Source organism: Triturus cristatus, chromosome 3_2 (genome assembly GCF_964204655.1).
Source record: "Triturus cristatus chromosome 3_2, aTriCri1.1, whole genome shotgun sequence".
Taxonomy (NCBI): domain Eukaryota; kingdom Metazoa; phylum Chordata; class Amphibia; order Caudata; family Salamandridae; genus Triturus; species Triturus cristatus.
In genome coordinates this window covers 1182174535-1182197182 of record NC_140584.1, presented here as the reverse complement: position 1 = coordinate 1182197182, position 22648 = coordinate 1182174535, and the positions used below count along the sequence as shown (strand labels likewise).

Here is a 22648-nt window from a genome sequence, read left to right as displayed (position 1 = left end):
ACGTGAAGCAGATCCTACTCTCCTACAATACACAGCACCCTTCTGCCCACCCAAGCCTGGCCCACCTACCGAGTGGTTTGCACGTGCCACCTTTAAGTAGACTGCCGTGCTTGTAGGGGCATATTCAGAGCTATACCCTGGGCCCAAATCAACGCCACAAGCACGAACTTCCTCTCTTTCTCTCCCCTGCCCCAACGCCGTCAATCAACCCCGGCTCAGCGCAATGGGCTCGGGCTCCGAGGTTTAGACACGTAACTGTCTCCTCAGATACTCTACACTGGTAAACAATACGGTCATGTGACCTGGCGGTACCCTTGGGCCCAATACCCCGCACACTCAGCACTACGCCCCCAGGCCTACAGATGAGTTCCGGGGAATTCACTTCAGCGGCGCCAACTGATCTACTCTCCCAAAGCTGCACACTCTGCCTCAGTCCCAGCGCCTCTCTTTGCCTCGAAACCTATTATTTCACCTGGCAAACACCCGAGCTCGACGCTCTCTCCCTAGCCTACCGCTGAACTGCCACCCACGCGTCAACTAGCTACGCACACCGACGCCATTTCACTGTAGTTGCAGCTTAGCTACCTCTGCTGGGAGGACCCCATCAGGCCTCTTTTCCACAGTCTTGGGTGCAGGCTTCCCCCCTACAAAAAAACGTGGTAGCTCGCCCTATGACGATGGGCCGCGGCGACCCCAGACAGAGGAGACTCACATTCGACAAAATAGATGCGCCATAGCCCTCCACCTCTGCCACAAACCGAGGCGACTCTTCGGATCTGGCGGAACAGGCAACAGGGCATGATGGGACTGCCACCATTATGGCGGAACTACGCGTAGGATTCCGCGCAATTGACTCCCGCCTCAACACTATCACCTCCAGACTAGATCGCATGGGCGAGCAATTGGACACCCACCACACCAGACTGGGCGAAGCTGAACAGAGACTCTCTGACCAAGAAGACCACTCACGCGAACTGTCACGCAAACTCGACCGAATGGAGCATATATTGAAGTTGGTGACGATAAAGAATAACGATTTGGAGGCGTGCTCGCGCCGCAACAATATACGCATAGCAGGCCTTGCGTAATCCACCAACGTCGGTCGCCCTGAACCCTTTGTCGAGAACCTATTGAAAGAACAATTTGGTGCTGAGAACTTTTTCCAGAACTTTGTTGTGGAAAGAGCAGATCGATCCCTTGGCCCACGACCAGTGCCAGGCACTCCGCCGCGCCCGATAATAGCCCGCCTCCTTAACTATCGGGACCGGGACACAGTGCTCCATTTGGCTTGTGAAAACTCCCCAATAAACTACCAGGGAGCAATCTTATCCTTCTATCCAGATCACACTGTTGTAGTTCAGGAAGCACATCGCAAATTCACAGAAGCCAAGCGCCAGCTTCGCTTTATCCCGCACGACTCTGAGTCATCGTTGATGGTAAACCTCGATTCTTCTACAATGCCCCTGATGCTCTGACCGTCTGCAAACAACGACATGGCGAGACCCGTCGCAGCCAAGGAAGATCTTCGGAACACTCCTCACCGGAACGACAACTGGCTGCTAGTGCAGAACTCTTTACAACTGAATGACCCGGCTTCTCTTGGTCCTTTAGCTCTGTTTTTCCACTATCCTTGGAGCTGTACTGCTTCATACTGCCTGCCTTATTCTGTGGATGTCGAACATGAGGTAAACCAAGCAGGTCTTTCTTCAATGCGCACTGTTTCTCCCCTTCTGGGGATTTTTGTTTATTTCTTGTCAAGTTGGTAATTATTGACTCAGACTATCGTCTTAAATGTTCTATTGCTTTGGCAACAGGCTGGGCACTTCATTTGCACGCTCGCCTCCTAGTTTCTTTAATGTTGCATAATTGCTGGCATTGGCCGTCCGAGGCATTGCCCGCCCCCTTGTATGATTCCAAATTCATTACTTGTGTTTTTATTTTTATTTTTCCCTTTTTTGGGGATTTCAGGGGGGGATCCATTTCTCCGGGCATCTGCGCCCAGGTGTGGGTGATGGGTGGTTTTTCGGGTTTTGTGTGCTATGTGTAGAATTTGTTTGCTGTTTATTATTAGTATTGCTTTCCTTTGTCCTCCCAAGGTGTATCCTGATGTTAGTTCCTTTTTTACAATTATCGATAAATACAGGTTATAGATTTGGGTTTTGCAGGCAAATGTGGACCTTTGATTGACAATGTCGATAGCTCCATTGCTTAACATCAATTCTTTAACGTGGAATGTCAGGGGGCTAAATAATCTGAGAAAATGCAAGCTGGTACTAACCTATCTCAGGCGACATACGGTCAAAATCGCCTTTTTACAGGAAATGCACCTTTCCCCCAAAGGCCCCCCACCTATGCCACATCCTGGGGCTCACATAGATTTTTTGCCAACTACAGCACTTTCTCCCGCGGGGTATGTACACTCATTCATAAGTCTCTTCCATTTATCTGCAGCGCCACTGTCTCAGATTCTACAGGCTGCTGTCTGCTGGTACTAGGCACCCTCATGGGGCTGTCAGTCCTCCTTTTAAATGTATACGCACCCAACACGGATGACCCTAACTTTTTTGAAACTCTACATTCCCTACTGAATCGCTATGACTATGACATGCTGTTTTTTGGGGGTGATCTTAATCTGTGGCTTGATCCTACCCAAGACTCCTCCAATCCCCTGGCAGTCCCCAAAACACACTCTAGTAATGTATTGCATGACCTTCTCCAATCCCTTGACCTTCGAGCTCTATGGCGTAGACACCATCCTCATACCCCTGGTTATACCTTCTACTCCGCACCACACTCCACCCATACCTGTATTGACTACCTATTTGCCAATGCCACGGGATGCCAATGGGTTACAGGTGCAACTACTCAGCCCCGCACATTATCTGACCACTCACCTCTCCTTCTACATCTCGCCATCCCCTATTCAGTAGGATGGGAACGAAGATGGTCATTCCCAGCGTCAGCCGTACTTGATGAAGTGTTCAGATCCGAAATCCATGAAGCTATCACAGAATATTTCTGTCTTAATTCAGGCACGGTCGAACACTATTCCACTTAATGGGACACCTTCAAGGCATACATTCGCGGGGTCATTATATCCAAGCAGGCGGGGCTACTACGCACGATCCGTCGTGACCTGGTCAGGGTGGAGTCTGAGTTGGCTGGTCTCGACGAATCCTCCTCCGACACACTTGCTCAAACTAAAGGTAATGCACTCCTCCTGGAATTTATTGAGCACGCCGATAGAGAGGCATCCCTGTTGGGTAAATATCAGCAGGCCCGGCGCTATGGAGAAGGGGAGCGCCCGGGCAGGACACTCGCCCATCTGGTGAAGCCCCCGCGTGGAACCTGACATATCACATCAATACTCCGTACAGATGGATCGGTGGTAACAGCAGACTCTGCAATTATGGCAGAAATGGTAAACTACTACCGTACACTCTATACGACCACGCTACCTGAGAACTTTTCCAAACACCTATCATACCTGCAAGAAATAGCAATGGTCTATCTTACTAAGGGCCAAGCAGAATTAATGGCAGCTCCATTTTTAGCAGAGGAAAATACCACTGCTTTAGATGCCCTCGCAGGCGCAAATGCACCGCGGCTGGACGGCATAACTGGAATAAGAAGTCGGCACCCTTCCCCCTTCTATGCAAGAAGCAGTCATCTCTTTACTGCTCAAACCAGACAAAGACCCCACCTCCTGCTCTTCATATCGCCCCATCTCACTCATCAATTTTGACAACAAGATCCTTGCAAACATGCTCTCCACATGACTCTCTCTCTTACTAGACCAAATCCTCTCCCCAGTACAAGCGGGGTTTATTCTACATCGCTCTACAGCCCTTAATCTCCGGACCGTCGTCTTTGTCATCAACCGAATTGAACCCTCCAACCCCACGGCAATTGCTCTCCTAGACGCGGAGAAGGCTTTTGATTCTCTCGAATGGCCTTTCCTTATGGCGGCACTTCGCAAACTCGGACTACATTTTAATTTTATTGCCTTAATCGCCTTACTCTACTACTCTCCCACAGCTCGCCTTCGCGTAAACGGGTCCTTATCGACCTCCATTCCGATTTCTCGTGGAACGCGCCAAAGGTGCCCCTTATCCCCGCTACTGTTCATTATAGCAATGGATCCTCTGGTGCGGCATCGCCAAGAAAAACATCTCCCCGCGGTTTGCAGTTCCCAAATGGACGCCTTTTAATCTCCCTTTACGCGGGCGATATTTTACTTTTTGTACGACGGTCCCAGGAAAACCTCCCGCCTCTCATTGAGGAAATTGGCAGATTTGGCGCTATGTCAGGTCTTAAGATCAATTGGGGAAAATCAGTTCACTTTCCCGTGATGGAAGCGGCAGTGGCTGACGACAGCGAATATGCCTTAAAGGTAGACAAGGACACCACCAAATATCTTGGTATCCACCTGCACAGGGAAAAAGAACAAGTTATACAACTAAACTATGGACCTGCAATTGAACAACTGACCCTACAAATAGCCAGGTGGATCAAACTACCTTTATCCATGGCAGGCCGCATAGCCTTCATTAAGATGAAAATCCTGCCCCGATTCCTCTACCTATTCCGCTCTATACCACTCCCTCTTACTAATACTTCCCTCTTACTAATACTTTCTTTGTCCAAATGCGTAGCCTTCTCACAAGACTTGTATGGGCTGACCACAGACCAAGGGTCTCATGGGACACGTTGACACTCCCTTACATCCGAGGCGGCTTCGCAGTCCCAGATTTCCATCTTCACTATCTAGTGGCCCAAGCGCAGTACTCCCACCATTGGTTCCACCCAGATGCCCGGATACCTTACACTATTACGGACCAAGAACTAGCGGCACCAACGCCACTTGCGTCCTTGCTCCCACTTTACTCCCGAGATATCCAGCCTCTAGCCACCACATGCTGTGGCTGGCGCAAACTTAACCGTATGCTAGGTTCAGGCCCTTTATACTCGCCAGCAATACCCCTTTTTAACAATCCACTCCTTCTTCTCACCGCGGAAAAACAGGTCCAAATTACCCTTGCTAAATTAAATCTGACTACTTTGGGCTCTCTTTTTCCAGATGGACAAGCGCGCAAACTATCCGACATTGCCCAGTTACCCAACGTAACATGCATGGACAATTTTACCATGGCAAGAATACAAAGAGCTCTCCGAACGACTTTCCCAGCCTTCCCCACCCCATTCACCGCATTCACTCCGCTCACTGTACTCATCTCCGACACCAGTGGCACTCACCTAATCACCAAGGCCTGTTTGTCCCTTGCTCACTTTGCCACTGGATTCAAGCAAGCCTGGCTGAAGACGGCTGAAATGCCAGAAACCTGTCGTAGGATGCTTGTTTCCGGTCCAGGGAAGACATGGCTTGGCAGTTCGGGCTGGACTGTTCCCATGAGGCACAGGGTCAGACTGATTTGCATATGGCCATGTCTGAACTGGGGTGGCAGAGTGGGCTAAAGAAAGGTGATGGATTAAACCCAGATCAGTTGACTGGGTGTGAGTGTTTGATTGGTTCTGATGCTCCGTCCATCACCACCCCCTTTTGTACCTGTTTGTCACTTAAAACAGTCCGAGACCGGGGGGTGAAACACCAATGGGAAGAGGATCTTGGACATCCCCTGACAGATAAAGAGTGGACATACTGTCTTGACCAGATTCAGAAAGTCTCCCCCAACTATCGTCACAAGCTCCTTCACTTTAAATTTATTCAGCGTACATATATAACCCCACTGCAATTAGCCAAATTTGATCCCTCCAAATCCCCCACATGCCCCAAATGTGGTTCAGTCACCGCTGATTTTGCACACATGACCTGGTCCTGCATACAGATCCTGCCGTTCTGGACAGAGGTGTTTCAAACCCTCACCTCTATCATAGGCGCCCCTATGTTACTGCTCGGCCTGGTCAATCGTTGCTACCGACGATTCGTTGCTATCGCTCTGCTGCTCGCAAAAGAGAAATAGCACTCCATTGGGGAGCTAAGTCTGGGCCCCAGAGGACAGCGTAGACACGCAGCTTAGCCTACTGCAATTTACAGTCAGAGGTTTTCTCCTCCTTGCAACCTCTAGGCCGCAAGATATATGGTGTATTTACCGAAATTACCTCCAACAAACCCTTACTGCTGCCCAGGATGTCCCCGCAGAGTCTGGCACGGGCACCATTCCCACCTACCGACCCCTGTTTTGAACTAAGTTACTAGCCTCATGACATTCCGACACCACATTTGACTCAACACCTCTGAAGGCTCACATGGCCTTCCTCTCCACAATCACCCAACTACACCATGAAGTACTAACACACCTGCATCCCCTAACCCCGACACAACGCCACTACCCCCCCCATCCTTAATGTGATGAGTATTTGTTTTATTTGTTTTATTTGTTATTGTATATTTTTTTGTTTGTGTATTTATTATTTTCTGCTTTCTACACGGCTCAAGATCCGTGCAGACTATGTCTCTACAAAAGTATTAATATTCCATTATGTTTTTGGATATTGTTTTTTGTAGATTGTTTTAATGTATGTGAATTCTTTCAATAAAGCTTTAAAAAAAAAACATGCCTTTTGCAGTGATTTGGTGCTGCCTCTAGGTGGCGATCTAAGACTGGTGTCTTACCTTACTTGATGAAAGTGCCTGCCCCTTGCCACCTCTTCCGCAGCACACTGATGGAAAAAGCTCAACTTGTTTTTATCGACTACAGTGGAACAGTGTCCATCACTGCAAACAGTGCTGGGAGGGCCTCCTAAATGGATAATGAAAAAACACAAGAGGACAACTGGTTTTCCCCTCAGTCAGCAGCACCAGAGTCAATGATCTGACCCTTGAAATGACAAAAAAATTGAGAGAAAACCAGCACAATACAGGACATCCATGATGGCCAACAGGAAGCTGGCAGATCAAGAAGTCACATTAAAAGGATATATGTTAACAACAGTACTATTTATTTATCTAAGCAATTTATAGAGCGCGCAAATACCCGTGGGTGTCTCGGCGCTACGGACTGCAAGGAGTAAGCGTTATTGAAATGCTCATTGATTGAAAAACCAGGTTTTTATAAGTTTCCTGAAGGCAGATAGCGTTGGGCATGTTTTCAGGTGTTGGGAAAGGGAATTCCATAACCTGGTAGTGGCAATGGTGAAAATCTTGTCACCCCAGGATGCTTTATATGTGCGGGGAACCCTTAGCAAGTTGGCGGTTGAGGAGCATAAGGTTCGATTAGGCACATGGGCACAAAAGGCTTTTTTCAGAAAGTCTGGTCCCGTGTTGTGAATGGCCTTAAAGGCGATGCAGAGGGCCTTAAACTTGATGCGGCTTAATATTGGTAGCCAGTGCAGACTCCGAACCACCGGGGAAATTGAGTTGTACTTGGGGGTGCCTGTTATTAGTCTGGCAGCGGCGTTCTGCACCATCTGTAATTTTTGGATAATCTTTTGTTGGGCATTAATAAACAAGCCGTTACAGTAGTAAATTTTTGACATTACTAGCATACTAACCAGTGTTTTTCCTGCATTTAGGGGAAGAAACGGTAGAAGTTTTTTAATCATTCTGAGAGTATGAAAAGATGATGAGACGATGGTGTTTGTATGGGCTAAGAAGGTTAGTTTGTCGTCGAATATGACCCCTAAGTTTCTAGCTTTGGGTACAGGGAGGGGTGGAGATCCAAAGGCGGTCGGCCACCAAATAGGAGACCATGCTGGATGTAGTTTGCCAAATATCACTACCTCCGTTTTATCGGAGTTCAGCTTTAGACAGTTCTCAGTCATCCAGGAACTGATGGCAAGCATGCCAGCTTGAAAATTGGCTGCAATTGCTTCTCCGTCGTTGTTAATTGTAAGCACCAGCTGTGTGTCATCGGCGTAGGTTGTCAGCCTGATCCCATGGGTTTTAATTACCTTGGCCAGGTCCGACACATAGATATTAAATAGTGTCGGACTCAACGATGATCATTGTGGCACTCCGCAAGGGAGGGTAAATGGGGGGAATTACATTCGCCGAGACTCACCAGCTGAGAGCGATTGGATAGGAAGGAGGCCAAGAGTTCCTTTGCTTTAAGTTTGACACCTAAGTTTGAGACACGGTCGATCAGAGTGGCATGGTCGACCGTGTCAAAGGCCGCTGATAAATCCAGCAGTATCAGAATTGCTGATCCACCTTGGTCCCGAGTGGCTCTGATTTCATCTGCTGCCTTAATGAGGGCAGTTTCCGTCCCATGGCCCTTTCTAAAGCCAAATTGTGTCTCGTCCAGGAGATTGTTTTCTTCAATGTATTGAGCTAGTTGCGTGTTCATTATTTTTTCAAAGATTTTAGCTGGGAAAGGGAGGTTTGTAATGGGTCGATAGTTTTTGGTGTCTAGTGGGTCTAGATGCTGCTTCTTCATCAAAGGTTTGATAGTTGCCCTTTTCCAGGCTGTGGGGTAGATACCTGTGTTGAACATGGCGTTGCAGATGTCTGCAAGGTTAGGGGCTAGTAGGTCAGGAATACGTTTTAATAGCGAGGGTGGACAAGGGTCCGTTGGGGAGCCCGATTTTATGGTTTGGATGTGGTCTTTTATTAGTTCAGGTGAGACTTGATGAAAGTGCGAAAAAGAAGGGGAGTTATTGTTATTTTCAGGAAAGATTAGGTGATCGTTTTTTGATTGCGTAGTGAAGTTGTCGTATATTTTGCTGACTTTGTCTTGGAATGCACTGGCCAAGGCATTGCATAAGTCCTGGGTGGGAGCTGGTAGGGGATTTACTGTAGATCCTGATAGTTTAAGGACTACCTGAAAGAGACTCTTGTTGGAGTCTTGGGCTGCTTCTATTTGATTGGTGTAGTATTTGCTTTTCTCGGTGATTAGGAGCTGTTTATATTGGTGTATTGCCTCTTTATAGCGTGTTTTATCGGAGGTGTTATAATCTCTGCGCCAATGTCTCTCGAGGTTCCTGCAGCGTTGCCTTTCTAATCTGAGAGTTTCAGAGAACCAAGGTACTGAAGGGGAGGTTCTGTTTTTTGACATATTTTTAAGGGGTACCAGTACTTTAAAGGCATTGTTCAGCAAGTCGAAGTATTTGGAGGAGGCTAGTGTAGGATTGACTGTGGGCTCGTAGTTGGATGCTGATAGTTGAGCGTTAAGGAGCTGCTGATCTATTTGGCTCCAGGCTCTAAACTGTTTAGGCCTGCTAGGTATAGATGAAGGGGAGGTTTTTTTTGCCAGGATGTTAAATAACACAGCCCAGTGATCAGTCCAGGTCAGGGGTAGGATTTTGATAATGGATAAATTGGTATTACTGGTGAAGAGCCCGTCTAACGTGTGACCGGCTCTGTGTGTGGGACCGGTGATCAATTGTCAAAGGGAGATAGCCTCTAACTCAGTAAGTAGGGTAGATGTATCCTTATCGTCCAAGTTTTCCAGATGGAAATTAAAATCACCTAGAATGGTGAAGTCCGTTTCCCCTGCTACGGGTTCCAACAGGCTGTCTAGGGAGGTTAGAAACCCTGATCGTGAGCCTGGGGGGCGGTATAGGAGGGTTCCTTTGAAGGTATAGGAATTGTTAATTTTTATGGAAAAGGTTAATGCTTCACAGGTCATGCTAGGGAGAGTCTCAGTTTTTACAAAGTATTTGTCTCAGTATATTATCGCCAGACCGCCCCCTGTTTTATTATTTCTGTCCTGTCTTACTACGCAAAAACCTTCTGGGGAAGCGGTACAGAAGTCTGTGAAAAGAAACAAGAGGTAGTTGTGGTTTCGTTATCGCACCTCGTTATAGACTTGCATTCACCTTGGCAATAGTATAATGAACACAAATCAATGTGTTTTGTGTGGTGTTACAATGGTTATCCACGGCTTACTAACAAAGGTGTGATCTCATGGTGGATCAAAAGGTCCAGGATGCATACAATATAGGAGGATGAAAACCAAAGCACTCAAAACAGTATAAGAAAATATTATAGTTTCCAAACAGTTGGGAATTGTTTAGAAAAAAAGGAGTTCTTTTTATTGCAGAGTAAAGAAGGTCATGTATTCTTCCGGTACATTGATGTTTCACACATTCTTCAGAAATGGACAACAGCTGACGCGTGTTTCGTCACACAGTGACTTTTTCAAGGTTTAGAATAGTAGGTGGTCACAGATTCATTTCGGTAGACCCAAGTATGGTCAGTAGGTACATGCATAAAGTGCCACAAGGGGTGGCACTTCCAGAGAGCTCAAAGACTAAGTAAATGGACCTCAACAGAGTCGATGAAGTGCGAACGTTCTAAGCAGAAGGCTTTTAGGATGTGGTAGCAACCACAAGTTCTAAGTTTCAATATAGTTCAGGTCGCTCTATGAGTATATGATTCATAGAGAAATTCAATGTTCTGGTGTAAAAGCGTCTAGACACTAAGTATTGTTTCAGACTAAGGGAGTAAGTTCTGAAATAAAGAACCTGTGTGTTTTAAATATTGATGGAGAGCATAGTAAGCTTCAGTCTGTCGTGTCCTCGCTAACCTCTAAGCTCTTTACTTCAGAATTTGTTCCCTTATTCTGGAACAATACTCAGTTTCTAGACTCTCTCACGCCAGGACATGGAATTTCTCTATTAATCATATACTGAGAAAGCGACCCGATCTACATTGAAACTTAAAACTTGTGGTTCCTAACACATCCTAAAAGCCTTCTGTGTAGTCTTTGAGCTCTCCAGAGGTGCCACCACTTGTGGCACTTTATGCATGTACCTACTGACCATACTTGGGTCTACCTAAATGAATCTGTGACCGCCTACGCATTCAAAACCTTGAAAAAGTCACTGTGTGACGAAACACGTGTCGGCTGTTGTCCATTTCTGAAGAATGTGTGAAACATCAATGTACCGGAAGAATACATGACCTTCTTTACTCTGCAATAAATAGAACCGTTTTTTTTTTAAACAATGCCCAACTGTTTGGACATTATAATATTTTCTTACACGTTTTGAGTGCTTTGGTGTTCATCCTCATATAAACAGTACTATGTGAACAAACCCCAGCAGCATCAGGCACATGCCCAGGAGTCCCATAAGGAGTTGTACCCTCAAAAACACAATGTACAAACAATGTTATCTTGGCACTGATTAAGGCTTAATAACCTGGAAATCTTCTATTAATTCAAAGAGATGTCCATTAGTAGTAGAATACTACTAATAAATAATGATGTTAATGCTAAAGTGATCATGGATAATACAATTAATTTAAGGATAATTGGCCTTTTAATAGAAAAAGCTAGGTAAGTGTTTATTGCAGTTTCAAAAAGTTGCATGTTGTGTTATGTTATATCCACTTTTGTTGTGATCAATGTTAATTTATATGTGGTCCTTCCCTGTAATGATATCCTGGTAGAGGTAAAAGCGCCATCACTTCCAATGAAATCAAATATGTCCAACAATATTCACAACGGAGAATTGTGACGGTAGAGTCTCTGTTGTTTCCTCATTGATCTCACAACTGTGCACTGGCCCTGAATTAAGTCTGATGCTAGCATTTCTTCCACAAACCCGTCTTTCAGACCAGAAAATGACTGCCATATACCCCCGCCTCAGACTAACTCCTACAGTCCACCTTTCTTACATTATGCTAATTCTCTATCCCTAAATTGCCTGCCATGGCACATGTGGTGTCAGCTGAGCTCAGCCTGGTTATTGCACTCTCTGGCCCCTATAATCTATGACTGTGCCAGTCTAGCACCTGACCTGATTCCGATAGACCTGCCATGTGATCATATCTTGGCCCCCAAATACCTTCCTTATGACCCTAGTCTACTTCTAACAGATCATGGGCCTAATTTATCCTATGGGATTTATATTTCAGCAGTTGTGACGGAATCACCCGTCCGCCCTGATCAAAATCAGACCCTATGTCTTCTATCCTTAGCACAGCTTTCCGACTTATATCTGGCACCTACCATCTTGGTCACTGACCTTAATTCGCCACCACCAACCCCCCCAGAAATCGCCTTTGTGACACAACATAGCATTCACAGCCTTAACTTCAGATATTTAGCTTGACTCCACCAGATGCAGTCATGTAGACCTAGTGTCACTTCGAGAGCTCCGCTCCCTCATCCTAGTTGGGCTCCTCAGCCCATACCCGTTAGGCTGCTTCCAACACTCAATCCCCCTTATGTCCACTTCCTCCTAACCCTCCTGCTGCCAGCGAGGGTTTACAGATTCACAGCCTGTTCAGGAGGCTGGTGCCTGCCTTCTGTGATCACGCAGTTTGACTTCGGATGGGTTGCCAGATCAGAGCCTTGATGCTGGTTTTCTCTACTTGCACAGGCTCCGAAGTTAGATATTCGTCTGGTCCTCTTCTCTGCTCCTCATCAGTCATTCATCAACTGCCTGGTCATTTTTTCAGTTTCTTGTTCTTTGTTCCTTGTATTTCTCTCTTTCTCGCAGGTTCACCGCTTGGTGCTGGTTGATGACGACTACTTCCCTAAGGGAATCGTGTCCCTGTCGGACATCCTTCAAGCCCTGGTCCTATCCCCTGCAGGTATCGATGCCCTAAAATCTTAACCCTGCGATGTCAGCGCCTCCTCGCCGCTTGCACCCTCCTTTCTTCCGCTTCTCTGCAGCCCAGGTAGGCTCATGTGCGCATTTGTCCCCGCACCAGCAGTGCTCTCCTCCCTTTCCTAGCCTGTGTGGGAAACCCAAACTGATCCCTTGCTCCATCCTTTTGAGCCCCACAGGAGGCTATTGAAGCACTGCTGACCTCTTTGTGTACTGAAGGCTTATCTCTCCCCCGACTCCTGCATGCTGCTCTCCTGCGTAGAACCCCTGATTCATCCCCACTCTAACCTAGGGTTGTACGCTTGCCTTTCTAGATAGAAGCGTACCATGCATTGGGCTTTCTCCAGAGCGTAACATTCAAAAGATCCCAATAGGAGAAGTGTTTTCCCTGAAAAACTAAATATATGTTTCTATGGCCAGGCTCTGTGTTTTCTCTTACCAGAACAGATCCCCCAAAACTGAAGCTGCCGGATCAAACCTGGGAGGTGGGCACCTGTGTTCACAAGAGGCTTCCATGAGGTGGGCCCAGCAGAAGGCAAGCATTCAACTGATTATTCCGAATCCCCTTTGAGTTGCCCACCCTCCATGCGGGCACTGGCCAGTCAGCCCAAACCCTCCATCCAAGGGATGGGTTTTAGTAGCCAACTGTAGCACACAATCTCACTCAGGCCTCTTCCTACATTGGCTCAAGCCAAAGTGCAAACTTTAGCATTAGTTCCACCAAGTTGAGTGACCCTTTCATGTTGCGTGCAATGGAAGTGCGTACAAAACCTTAAAGCATGTAAGTCCAGAGCCATGGAAGCATGAAGGGACTAATTATGTACATGAAGATACATATGGAAGTTAATGTGAATAACTCTACTCTGGGGATCCCTACATATATCATTTCCTACTTCTATACAAACTAAAAAGCTGCTAAAAAACACCGGAAATGAATGACAGACAGACTTTTTAATGGTGCCAGAACTTGTCACACATTTATCCTTCTCTGGTTGATAACATGTGAACCATTTAGATGGGTGATAAAGGCACTTCTTGGAAGTTGCTGAAGACAGGTGACTTTACAGAGTTCCTTATAACAGTGTACTGCTAGTTACTATCATCAGCACGAGCAGGATCTGTTACAGTGCTGAAGTTAAGTAATCTGGGTTGCCCATGTTATCACACTAGCCTAGTATGTGTACTGAGGCCTAGGTCTGTCCCAGACAATGCCAAGGACCAGAAATTGGACACACCAAGCATGCCTTCTTTTGATGATATGGGACCTCTGTCCATGTCTTGGGTTATCGGCATTGGTGGTGGTGGCAGTTTACTGATTTTTGTGAATTGCATGTTCTGATCAGATCTGGTTTCTGTGTCAGAAAGGAGGGTGGTCTACTTGCTTCATTCGAAAAAGTTCCGCTCCAATGTAGCACCCCTGCCTTTGCGCTGACATCCAGTGTGCGTATTGAGTGCAAGTGTTATTGTGTACATGTGGCACATGCATACCAGGCAGACAGTGTGCAAAAGTGGATATGTTTTCTGGGATATGTAGGATCCCTTTTGTAACCTGGCACAAGATGACAGTGGAAGTGTATTACTTGCATTCCTGGAGCTATAGGGTGGAAACCCAGACAATAAAGTGAGCGGAGATGGAAACAGCGCTGCCCTTAGGAATTCTATGAGGACCTTTTAGCAAGAGATTGTTGAATAGGTTTCCCTGAGCACTGCCTTTTGGTAGATGATGGTGGAGAGGAGGTGAGTCGCCAGATTCTGTTGTTTAAGGTGGTGATGTTTCTGCCCTCTTGTCTCTCCACGAATGCTACTTCAGAGCGACTAATGACAGCCAGCCAGGTGCAGACTCTTTACGCTGCATTGTGCCATGGTTTGGATACTCCTGCCAGCATCATTACTACCTGCTGCGAGAGGTATCACCTTGCACAAAGGAGGTGCCTCCACTGCAGCAAGAAAATAACACTTAAAAAAATAGAACCCTCTCTAACCAGTGTGATGATCTTAGAGAGTGGGTCCATTCTCCCTGAGTGAAAAATGATTCTATAAGTGGAGCCTGAACCAGCCCACTTTGTTCCAGCTCCAAGTTCTTCATGTCTAAGGGAGGGAGTGCTCCAGAGAGTACTCGAGGAGCTGCTGTGAGACCAGAGCTAGTGTCTGCATGACAGCCAGCCTCCTACAGGGGAGTGGATAGCACTTGAAGTCTGTAACTTGCTGAGAAGCTGTGGGTCTGCCTAGCACTTAGACAACAGTCTGTTCAGCGAGGTAAGAAGGATGTCTAGCTCTGCAGGAGGAGAGAATTCCAGGAGGAGAAGCTCAGGTGCACCTGGTATGTGGGACACCCACAATAATCTGATCATGCAGCGGCAGTCTTACTGGGATCGATCTGTGCTGTGGTCGTACAATCTCTTCAAACACAAGTCTAGAGGTGAACTGCATGGAGAAGCGTAACTGCATAGCTCCATGACAACCATCACTTCTACAGTCACTGGGCTGGTGCTAAAGCTTCCAGTGGTTGGCATAACCACCGATGTGGAAAGTCTGCCCAGTGCCAGAGGCTGCACTTGCCAAGGATGCCAAGCCCTGAGGCTACCCCTGCCGCAGACAACCTTGCAGAAGTCGGCATCCTCGAAGGCTAGCCTTCATCAGTCCCACCAGGCAAGTCAGTGCCTGAAGCAATTTGTGTGCAAGAGAGAAGCGAACTGCTGATGTGGACGAAGAGACAGCCCTGAAAACAGTGACCACTGTACGCCGATGTGCACACCAGCCAGTGCCCACCAAAACTGAGCCCTTCTGCGAGCGGGTAACAGCCAGGTATGGCCTCCAGAGACCAAGACACAGCATACATGCGCAAAGTCAATCGCAATAAGGATTTATCTCCATCAGTAGACTCTTTTAGGCTAAAAAAACAAGGGGCTCTGATCCATCAGTTGCCATGGGGCAATCTCTAAGTGAAACGTGCACCTGTGTCTAATTTTGGCTAAACTTTTCTTAAGGGAAAGGACCACCTTAGACATAGAGGAAATTCCATAGAGTGGGGATGAGGGCAGCTCTTCCATATAAGCCTGGGGGTGTGTGGTATTTTGCATCATTGTGATATGAAAAGTATGCTTTCTTCTAAAAAGACAAGCACTGGTCTGGACAGTGATTTTTTGTGTCTGTTGATTAATTGTTGAGTAGGTCTGGTCTTTGCTGCCTTCACTTCCTCCCTGAAAAGGCGTTTGACTGCTCGCCCTCACTAGCCCGAGACTCAAGTGTGGAAAGGGTGTGTCTGGCTGAGTTTGTAGAGCCACAGCAGGTTGGACCTTAGGACACCAGTGGCAAATGTCTCAACTGCCACGAGTGGGGCCTAGTTGCCACTCTCTGCCCCGTGGCCCTCCAAACCGGGTCTGACAAACTTCAATAAAGTCATATTGTGGACAAACACAATCATATACCACAGAATTTTATAAAGAGGAACAATTCTGAATGAAACTAAAACTACAGCGTAGAGCATTATAGTAACAAAGCTAAACTGTGTGGGCCTTAGTTTGCTTTACGTTAATCACCTACTGAGTGCATACATTCAGCAGATGCTGCTACCTGTTATAAAATGAAAGTCAGTTGTGTTCTTGTACTCTGGCCCCTCTCCTCCCCTCACATGTTCTCAGCATTCCTGAGCCTGCCCCAGGCTTGACTAGTGTAGCTAAGAACCCAATACAATGAAAATAGCAACGCTGGCCAGCAGCAGAAAGTGATGCTATGCAAAGGGAAGCACTGTTCTGACCTTCAGCAAGAGTTGAATTCTAGTATCTAAAGTGGGACCTATGCACTTGCACTATACAATAGGTGTGAAGTGCTTTAATATATCTATAAAGCATACCAGGTAATATATCCCTAATCTTGTGAGCTGAGGCCAGTCTGATTATATAGGTAATGTCTGAAAAAATCTGCGGTCATGACGAGTGTTATCATTTTTCATCCGTATAATCGGAGCCACTGCCAAAAATTCAAAGTTAAAGGTAACACTGACCCTAATTATTTACGATTATCTTCGTATAAATTCTATAAAGAATAAAAACAGTATGTATTCAATAATAATTAAAATCTGTTGTTTGATACTAAAGAATAAAATTGTATGAAGAGATTTCAAATTCGTATCTATATTCAGTCCCAGGGCATATATTGTGATTAATTAGAAGATCCATGCATGCACACATGAAGAGATTTCAAATTCGTATCTACATTCAGTCCCAGGGCATATATTGGGACTAATTAGAAGATCCATACATGCACACCTTTACACTTATTTGCTGGTTATGTTTCTAGAGAAAAGGACAAAAGCAAACTTATTGTAGGGTATGCATTCCTTTCCCTTTCCTCTGCTGCTGTGCTGAGACATTTGCATATATATTTCCTTTAATTACTGAAATTTAATTTATGATATTTTTTTCCCAACATTTTAGAGCAGTCAATGTTTATTTTGTGTCAACTGAATATTTCCTAAATCCTCTATTGTTTTCCTTTTCTTTGTTTCTGTTTTACAGGCATTTAAAGTGAAACACTGGGACAGTGCCTTATGTTTTATGCACTTTACAATGTGAACTTTGCATCCTGGGAGACAGGAGGTCTAGCTAAGCGAGCTGAAGCCCGAGAGGCTGGTTCCTCACCGCAGGGCCCGTGCGCTGCCCCTGATGCCACCCCAGTTGCAGACATTTCCCTAAACTGCAGTCTAGTCACCGACTAGGTAGTCTGGTTGGGGCCACACTCAAGGAAACCTATCTCGCAAAAGAGAGACAAGACAAGGCTAGACGATCATAGCCCATTACCCGCTGTCCCGCAAAGCGCCTCTCTTCTAAGCAATGACCAGAGCAGCACTAGAAGAGACAAAGGGACAGATGACGGAAGCAGTCAACAGGGTGAAGGAAGGAATGAAAAAACTGCAACATGAACTTTGCTTCAATTTCATTTATGAGAAACATAACTGGCCCATATCAATTGCTTCATGCATTTTAAAAGAAGGGACATCTTAGTGCCCAATTTTATGGCATTGGCTCACGTTTGAAGTTGTTAAAGACTTTCTGGTGCCCCCCTGCCCAAGCTGGTGGCACCCAAGGTAGGTGCTTAGTTGTGCCTCTCTCTCTAGAACTAGAATTTAGAACTAGAACTTGCTTTATTACATTTCTCTCACTAAGCCTGTTTTATTATGGCATCACAATTGAATTACGTCACATCAAGGGGATGGTGTAACACAATATCAAGTGTGTGACTGAGTGTGAGCACACAATACCCCACGAGCCTGCTCAGGAATTGAACTACCTCTTAGTGGGAGGTTGGGGTAATCTCTCAAGACTTCCTTTACACTGTTTCAGCAAAAATGCCTGCTTGTAATGCACTTTATTTTGCAAAATACACAACTAAAACAGAATAGAATCTATACAGATAGTCCTACATGTCACTGAAAAACAAAATCACAGCAGTGGTGCCTGAACCTTCTAAACTATTTTTGCATATTTTGCATACTTTACTTTGCCTGCGTGTTTGATTTTTAACAAAAACAACACTGAATATATTCCAAGCTGAGTATTTGACAGTCAAACATAGCCATCAAAATATGTTAACGTAAAATAAAATCATCAGAAAAACACAAAGACTTTGTTTATGTCGGTAAGTAGTGACACAATACATACCAGGGATGAGTGTCACTATCACATGAAGCAGGGGTGTCTTCATCATGTATGGCAAAGTCTTGTTGTCATCAGTGCCAGAGGTCTTGTTGTCACGTATGTAATATTAAGGGGTCTTATTATCCTGCATCTCAGTAATGTTCCTTTCATGTATGAAGAAAAGAAAAAACAAAAGGTAAGGCGAATATCAGTCGCACAATTTATGTATGTGAGGTGTAGTTGCAAAGGGAGCACAAAAACTTTGTTAAAACTGCCCTCACCCACAATAAGCTGTGGCATTCTTCATCATAGGGCTGCTACTAACGCTAGAGGCGGAGCAATAGGGAGGGGTAGACAATACAAACAATTAGAAAAATGGAAAGACGAGGATCCTATAAAAGTGCAGACAGACAGTGATTTAAAATTGACTATGAGATATATTCATAATAATTTTATTCCTCGATTTCCTAGTCAGATATAAAAAAGGGTATTGAAATACCCTCGGATGGTGGTGGTGTGAGTAAATTAGGTACTCACCACCCCTTCGTTCTGCATAGAGGTCAACATGTTTCTGCCGGGTTTAGATTCTTTTCCGGCATTCGTCAGGACAAACAGGATCCATATGCTGCTTTTCTAACACAAACCCCCTCTAATAAACCCACTGTACCAGATATTACTCCACCTGTAAGTCTGGAGCTTTTGAAAACACTACTCATCAGATTGTAAATGTGAACGGAAAGAATAAAAACAGTGAAAGCAATCTGTCCAGTGATCAATCAATATTAACATAAGATAGAGTGGAAATTTGTGCTCACAGTGCTCAACTACATAAGAACAACCCATTAGGTGCGACTAGGGTGTTTCAAAAGTAACGAATATCACACCTTCAAAAAACAAAGGGCAATCAATGGCCCTAGCAATCGTGTATATCATAAACACAAATTGTGGGTTACATACATTCATAAAATAGCATGCCACAAATACTCATGCTGTCATGCATGCCACTGGTCTTGTTGTCTTTTATTCCAGAGGTCTTGTGGTCAGCTAGGCCATATATGCTATGGGTGGGGTCATAATAAGTGTGAGTATGCCTGTGTAGTGGGCTTCATGTTTCTGCAAGACTGTGGGAATCTGGTGTTCCTGCAGTGCTGGGCGGAGGCCTTGCACCCTATTTCAGCATCTCTAGAAAGAAGATACCCAAAGAGGTCACCAAAATGGGTTTTGTATACTCAAACAGAAAGTCTGCTATTTCCCTGTAAAAATAAAAACACCACCTCACTGGTATGTGCAACAGGTTTAACCCCAGTACAGAAACAGCACTCATTGCCACCGCGGACATCATCTGCATGATCCTTGACAGCGGAGACACAGCAGCCCTTATTCTCCTAGACCTCTCTGCAGTAATTGACACCCCCTCCTCATCGGGCACCTGCATGAGATTTGCAACTAAGGACCGGCTAGCCACTGGATCTGTTCCTTCTTAATAGATAGGACACAAAAGGTCAGCTCGGAAACTCATCTGCAGAGTGTCTCAAGTCTACACCCTCTTCAATGCATACATGATCATCCGCACACACTTCAACATCCTCTTCTAGTCCGACGACACACAACTAACACTCTCCCTCTAGGGCAAGATCCCAATACAGAAACAATTCACTGCCTGCATGATAGAAGCCACTAACTGGATGAAAGCCAACTGTCTCAAGGGATGTATGATGTAACAACGCGTACCATTACAACGCGGTATGTTACATCGCAGTTTTAACAATGCAAGTCGTTACATCGACTTGCGTTGGAGGGCGCTGGACATAGGAATAGTGTGAATTACTATTCCAACTCCAGTCTACGTACAGTAGGGAAGGTGTTGGAATAGTAATTCACACTATTCCTTAGCCTACAGCACCCTCCAGTGCAAGTCGGTGTAACGACTTGCGTTGTTAAAACCGCGATGTAACATACCGCGTTGTAATGGTACGCGTTGTTAAAACCACGATGTAACCATACAGCGTTGTAATGGTTGCGTGGTTAAGGATGTTTCCCGTCTCAAGCTCAGCACCAAGACAGAAGTACTGATCTTCGGCAAGAACACCTCACCATGGGACTACAGCTGGTAGTTGGCCAAACTGAAGCCCACACCCACACTCAGCACCCAGCCAGGAACCTCGGAATAATCATTGACGGCAAACTGGACATGACCACACAATCAACAGCATCACTGCATCCTACTTCCAGACCTAGATGCTGAGGAAGATCTTCAAATGGTTCCCAAGCAACACTATAAAGAACTGTCACTCACGCTCTAGTCACCAGCAAGTTGGACTACGGGAACACCCGCTATACACTAACTCACCAGAAGTCTACCAACCATCCAGAACTCATCAGGCAGACTCATCCTCAACCTCCCGCATGGAACTCGCCTCACACCACACTTTAGGGAGCTCCACTGGCTTCCGATGCATAAGCATGCTCATTTCAAACTCTTCACATGCATTCGAGGCATTACACAACATAGACCCCACCTATCTGTACTGTTGCATCTCCTTCCATCAACCACCCAGATACCTCCGCTCCACAGGACTCCTACTCGCACACATCGCATGCAAAAACAGACCCAGATCAGGAGGACGAGCATTCTCACATCAGAGCCTCCTCCTTTCTTTTTGAATTCCGCACAAAGCTGAAGACCTGGCTTTTCAATTAACCAACCCACCATTGGCAGGGTGAGACACACACACCTGCTTGGCACCACGACACCCTCACAGGTAAAAAAACGTTTGCATAATACACACACCAACAGCCGTGAATAGGAACAATGTGAAGGAAGTTCAAAAATGGTACAGCCTGAGTAGCAGGCAGCTTCCACAAGAAAACAGTTACTGGGGAATTGGGGAACCAGGCTCGAGTGCTGGTCTCAGTTCAGCATCTTGTGATTCTGGGCAACTCATGTTGGGGCCTACTCACGAACTACATTTTACAGTACTACAATTATACTGCTAAATAACTGTAAAAGCCTATTCTCAAACCTATGAGTATGAATCGCCACCTGTTCTATGGGGAGATCCTCACACATGGAAGTTTATTATGTAGTATTAAGTACAGTAGGGACCAGGGGAGTGACTTGCACAAGGGCATATTTACCAGTAAGTGGCGGTGGTTTAAAGAGGAGTAAAAAGGGGTTTATTGAAGGCTACTGTGAGATTTAGTCCACACATAAAAGAGTAAGTCCATTGTGATTCACAGACTGCACCACTTCCAAAGTTGCTATAAAAGAGACCGCAAATAGTAGTAAATTACTCCAGCTGTGATCTGGAGTAAGTCCAGCACCACACATGCCCACTGCTTCTGGATAATGGCTAATACTCTGCAAAAATTGATGTACCTCCAAGCATGGCAAAGTGTTATAAAAAACAACTGCACTGCTTCTCAGTAACAGCTAATACTCTGCAACCGCTAAGGTACCTCCATGCATGGCGGAGTGTCATAAAACCACTGCACTGCTTCTGGATAATGACTAATACCCTGCAACCACTGAGGTACCTCCATGTGTTGTAGAGTGTAAGGAAACCATTGATTCTGGATAATGACTAATACTTTGCAATCATAGAGGCCCCGCCATGCATGGCAGAGCGTCGCAAAACCACTGCACTGCTTCTGGATAATTTCTCATACTCTGCAACCAGTGACATACTTCCATGCTTGGCAAAGTGTTATAAAACCACTGCACTGCTTCTGGATAATGACGAATACTCCACAACCATTAACGTAACTCCATTAATGGCAGACAGTTATAAAACCACTGCACTGCTCCTGGATAATTTCTAATACTCTGCAACCACTGGCGTAACTCTATGCATGGCAAAGTGTTATAAAACCACTGCACTTCTTCTGGATGATGACAAATACCCTGCAACCACTGAGGTACCTCCATGTGTTGTAGAGTGTTATGAAACCATTGATTCTGGATAATGACTAATACTTTGCAATCATTGAGGTACCGGCATGCATGGCAGAGCGCCGTAAATAAGGGTGGGCGCTTTGCTCCGCTCCGTGCACAGAGTGTGCATAGTACTGCCCACTTCGCGCTGCGCAAAGTAGGCGTAGCAGGTGCAGACTACGCACACCCCGTGGCGGAGCAGAGTTGCCCCCACCCACCTCCCTCCCGCCCTCATTTTACAATTACTATAATCATTAGATAAAGAAAAAATTACTTACCTGAGCTGCCGCGTCCCGGGGCTCCATCTGATGTTTCCTGGATAGCTTCCTCCTCACGAATGCGCATGCGCTGGTGCCCGCGCATGCGCATTTCTCCCGAGAAATGCGCATGCGCGGGTGACCGCGCATGCGCATTCGTGAGGAAGAAGCTATCCGGGAAACATCAAGATGGAGCCCCGGGACGCAGCAGCTCAGGTAAGTAATTTTTTCTTTATCTAATGATTATAGTAATTGTAAAATGAGGGCGGGAGGGAGGCGGGCAGCGCGTAGTGGGGCTACGT

The 22648-nt window shown here is 45.9% G+C and overlaps 1 protein-coding gene and 1 long non-coding RNA gene across 3 annotated transcripts in view; one reads left to right on the top strand and one right to left on the bottom strand.

The window, feature by feature from the left end:
- Positions 1-18140, top strand: part of PRKAG3 (protein kinase AMP-activated non-catalytic subunit gamma 3) — a 389089-nt gene extending 370949 nt beyond the window's left edge. Inside the window, exons 16-17 of one of the 2 annotated variants that reach the window (XM_085650087.1) lie at positions 12409-12502; positions 17037-18140. In XM_085650087.1, the coding sequence (XP_085506213.1) occupies positions 12409-12502; positions 17037-17044 (102 nt within the window). In that variant the 3' untranslated portion in view covers positions 17045-18140. Of the gene's footprint in view, positions 1-12408; positions 12590-17036 lie in introns of both variants that reach the window. The other variant, XM_085650086.1, reaches the window with a different exon arrangement.
- The window catches only part of LOC146859397 (uncharacterized), a 237005-nt gene that overhangs the window by 162248 nt on the left and 52109 nt on the right, over positions 1-22648 (bottom strand). Inside the window, exon 2 of the long non-coding RNA XR_014980103.1 lies at positions 18180-18319. This is a non-coding gene — a long non-coding RNA (uncharacterized LOC146859397). The remainder of the gene's footprint in view (positions 1-18179; positions 18320-22648) is intronic.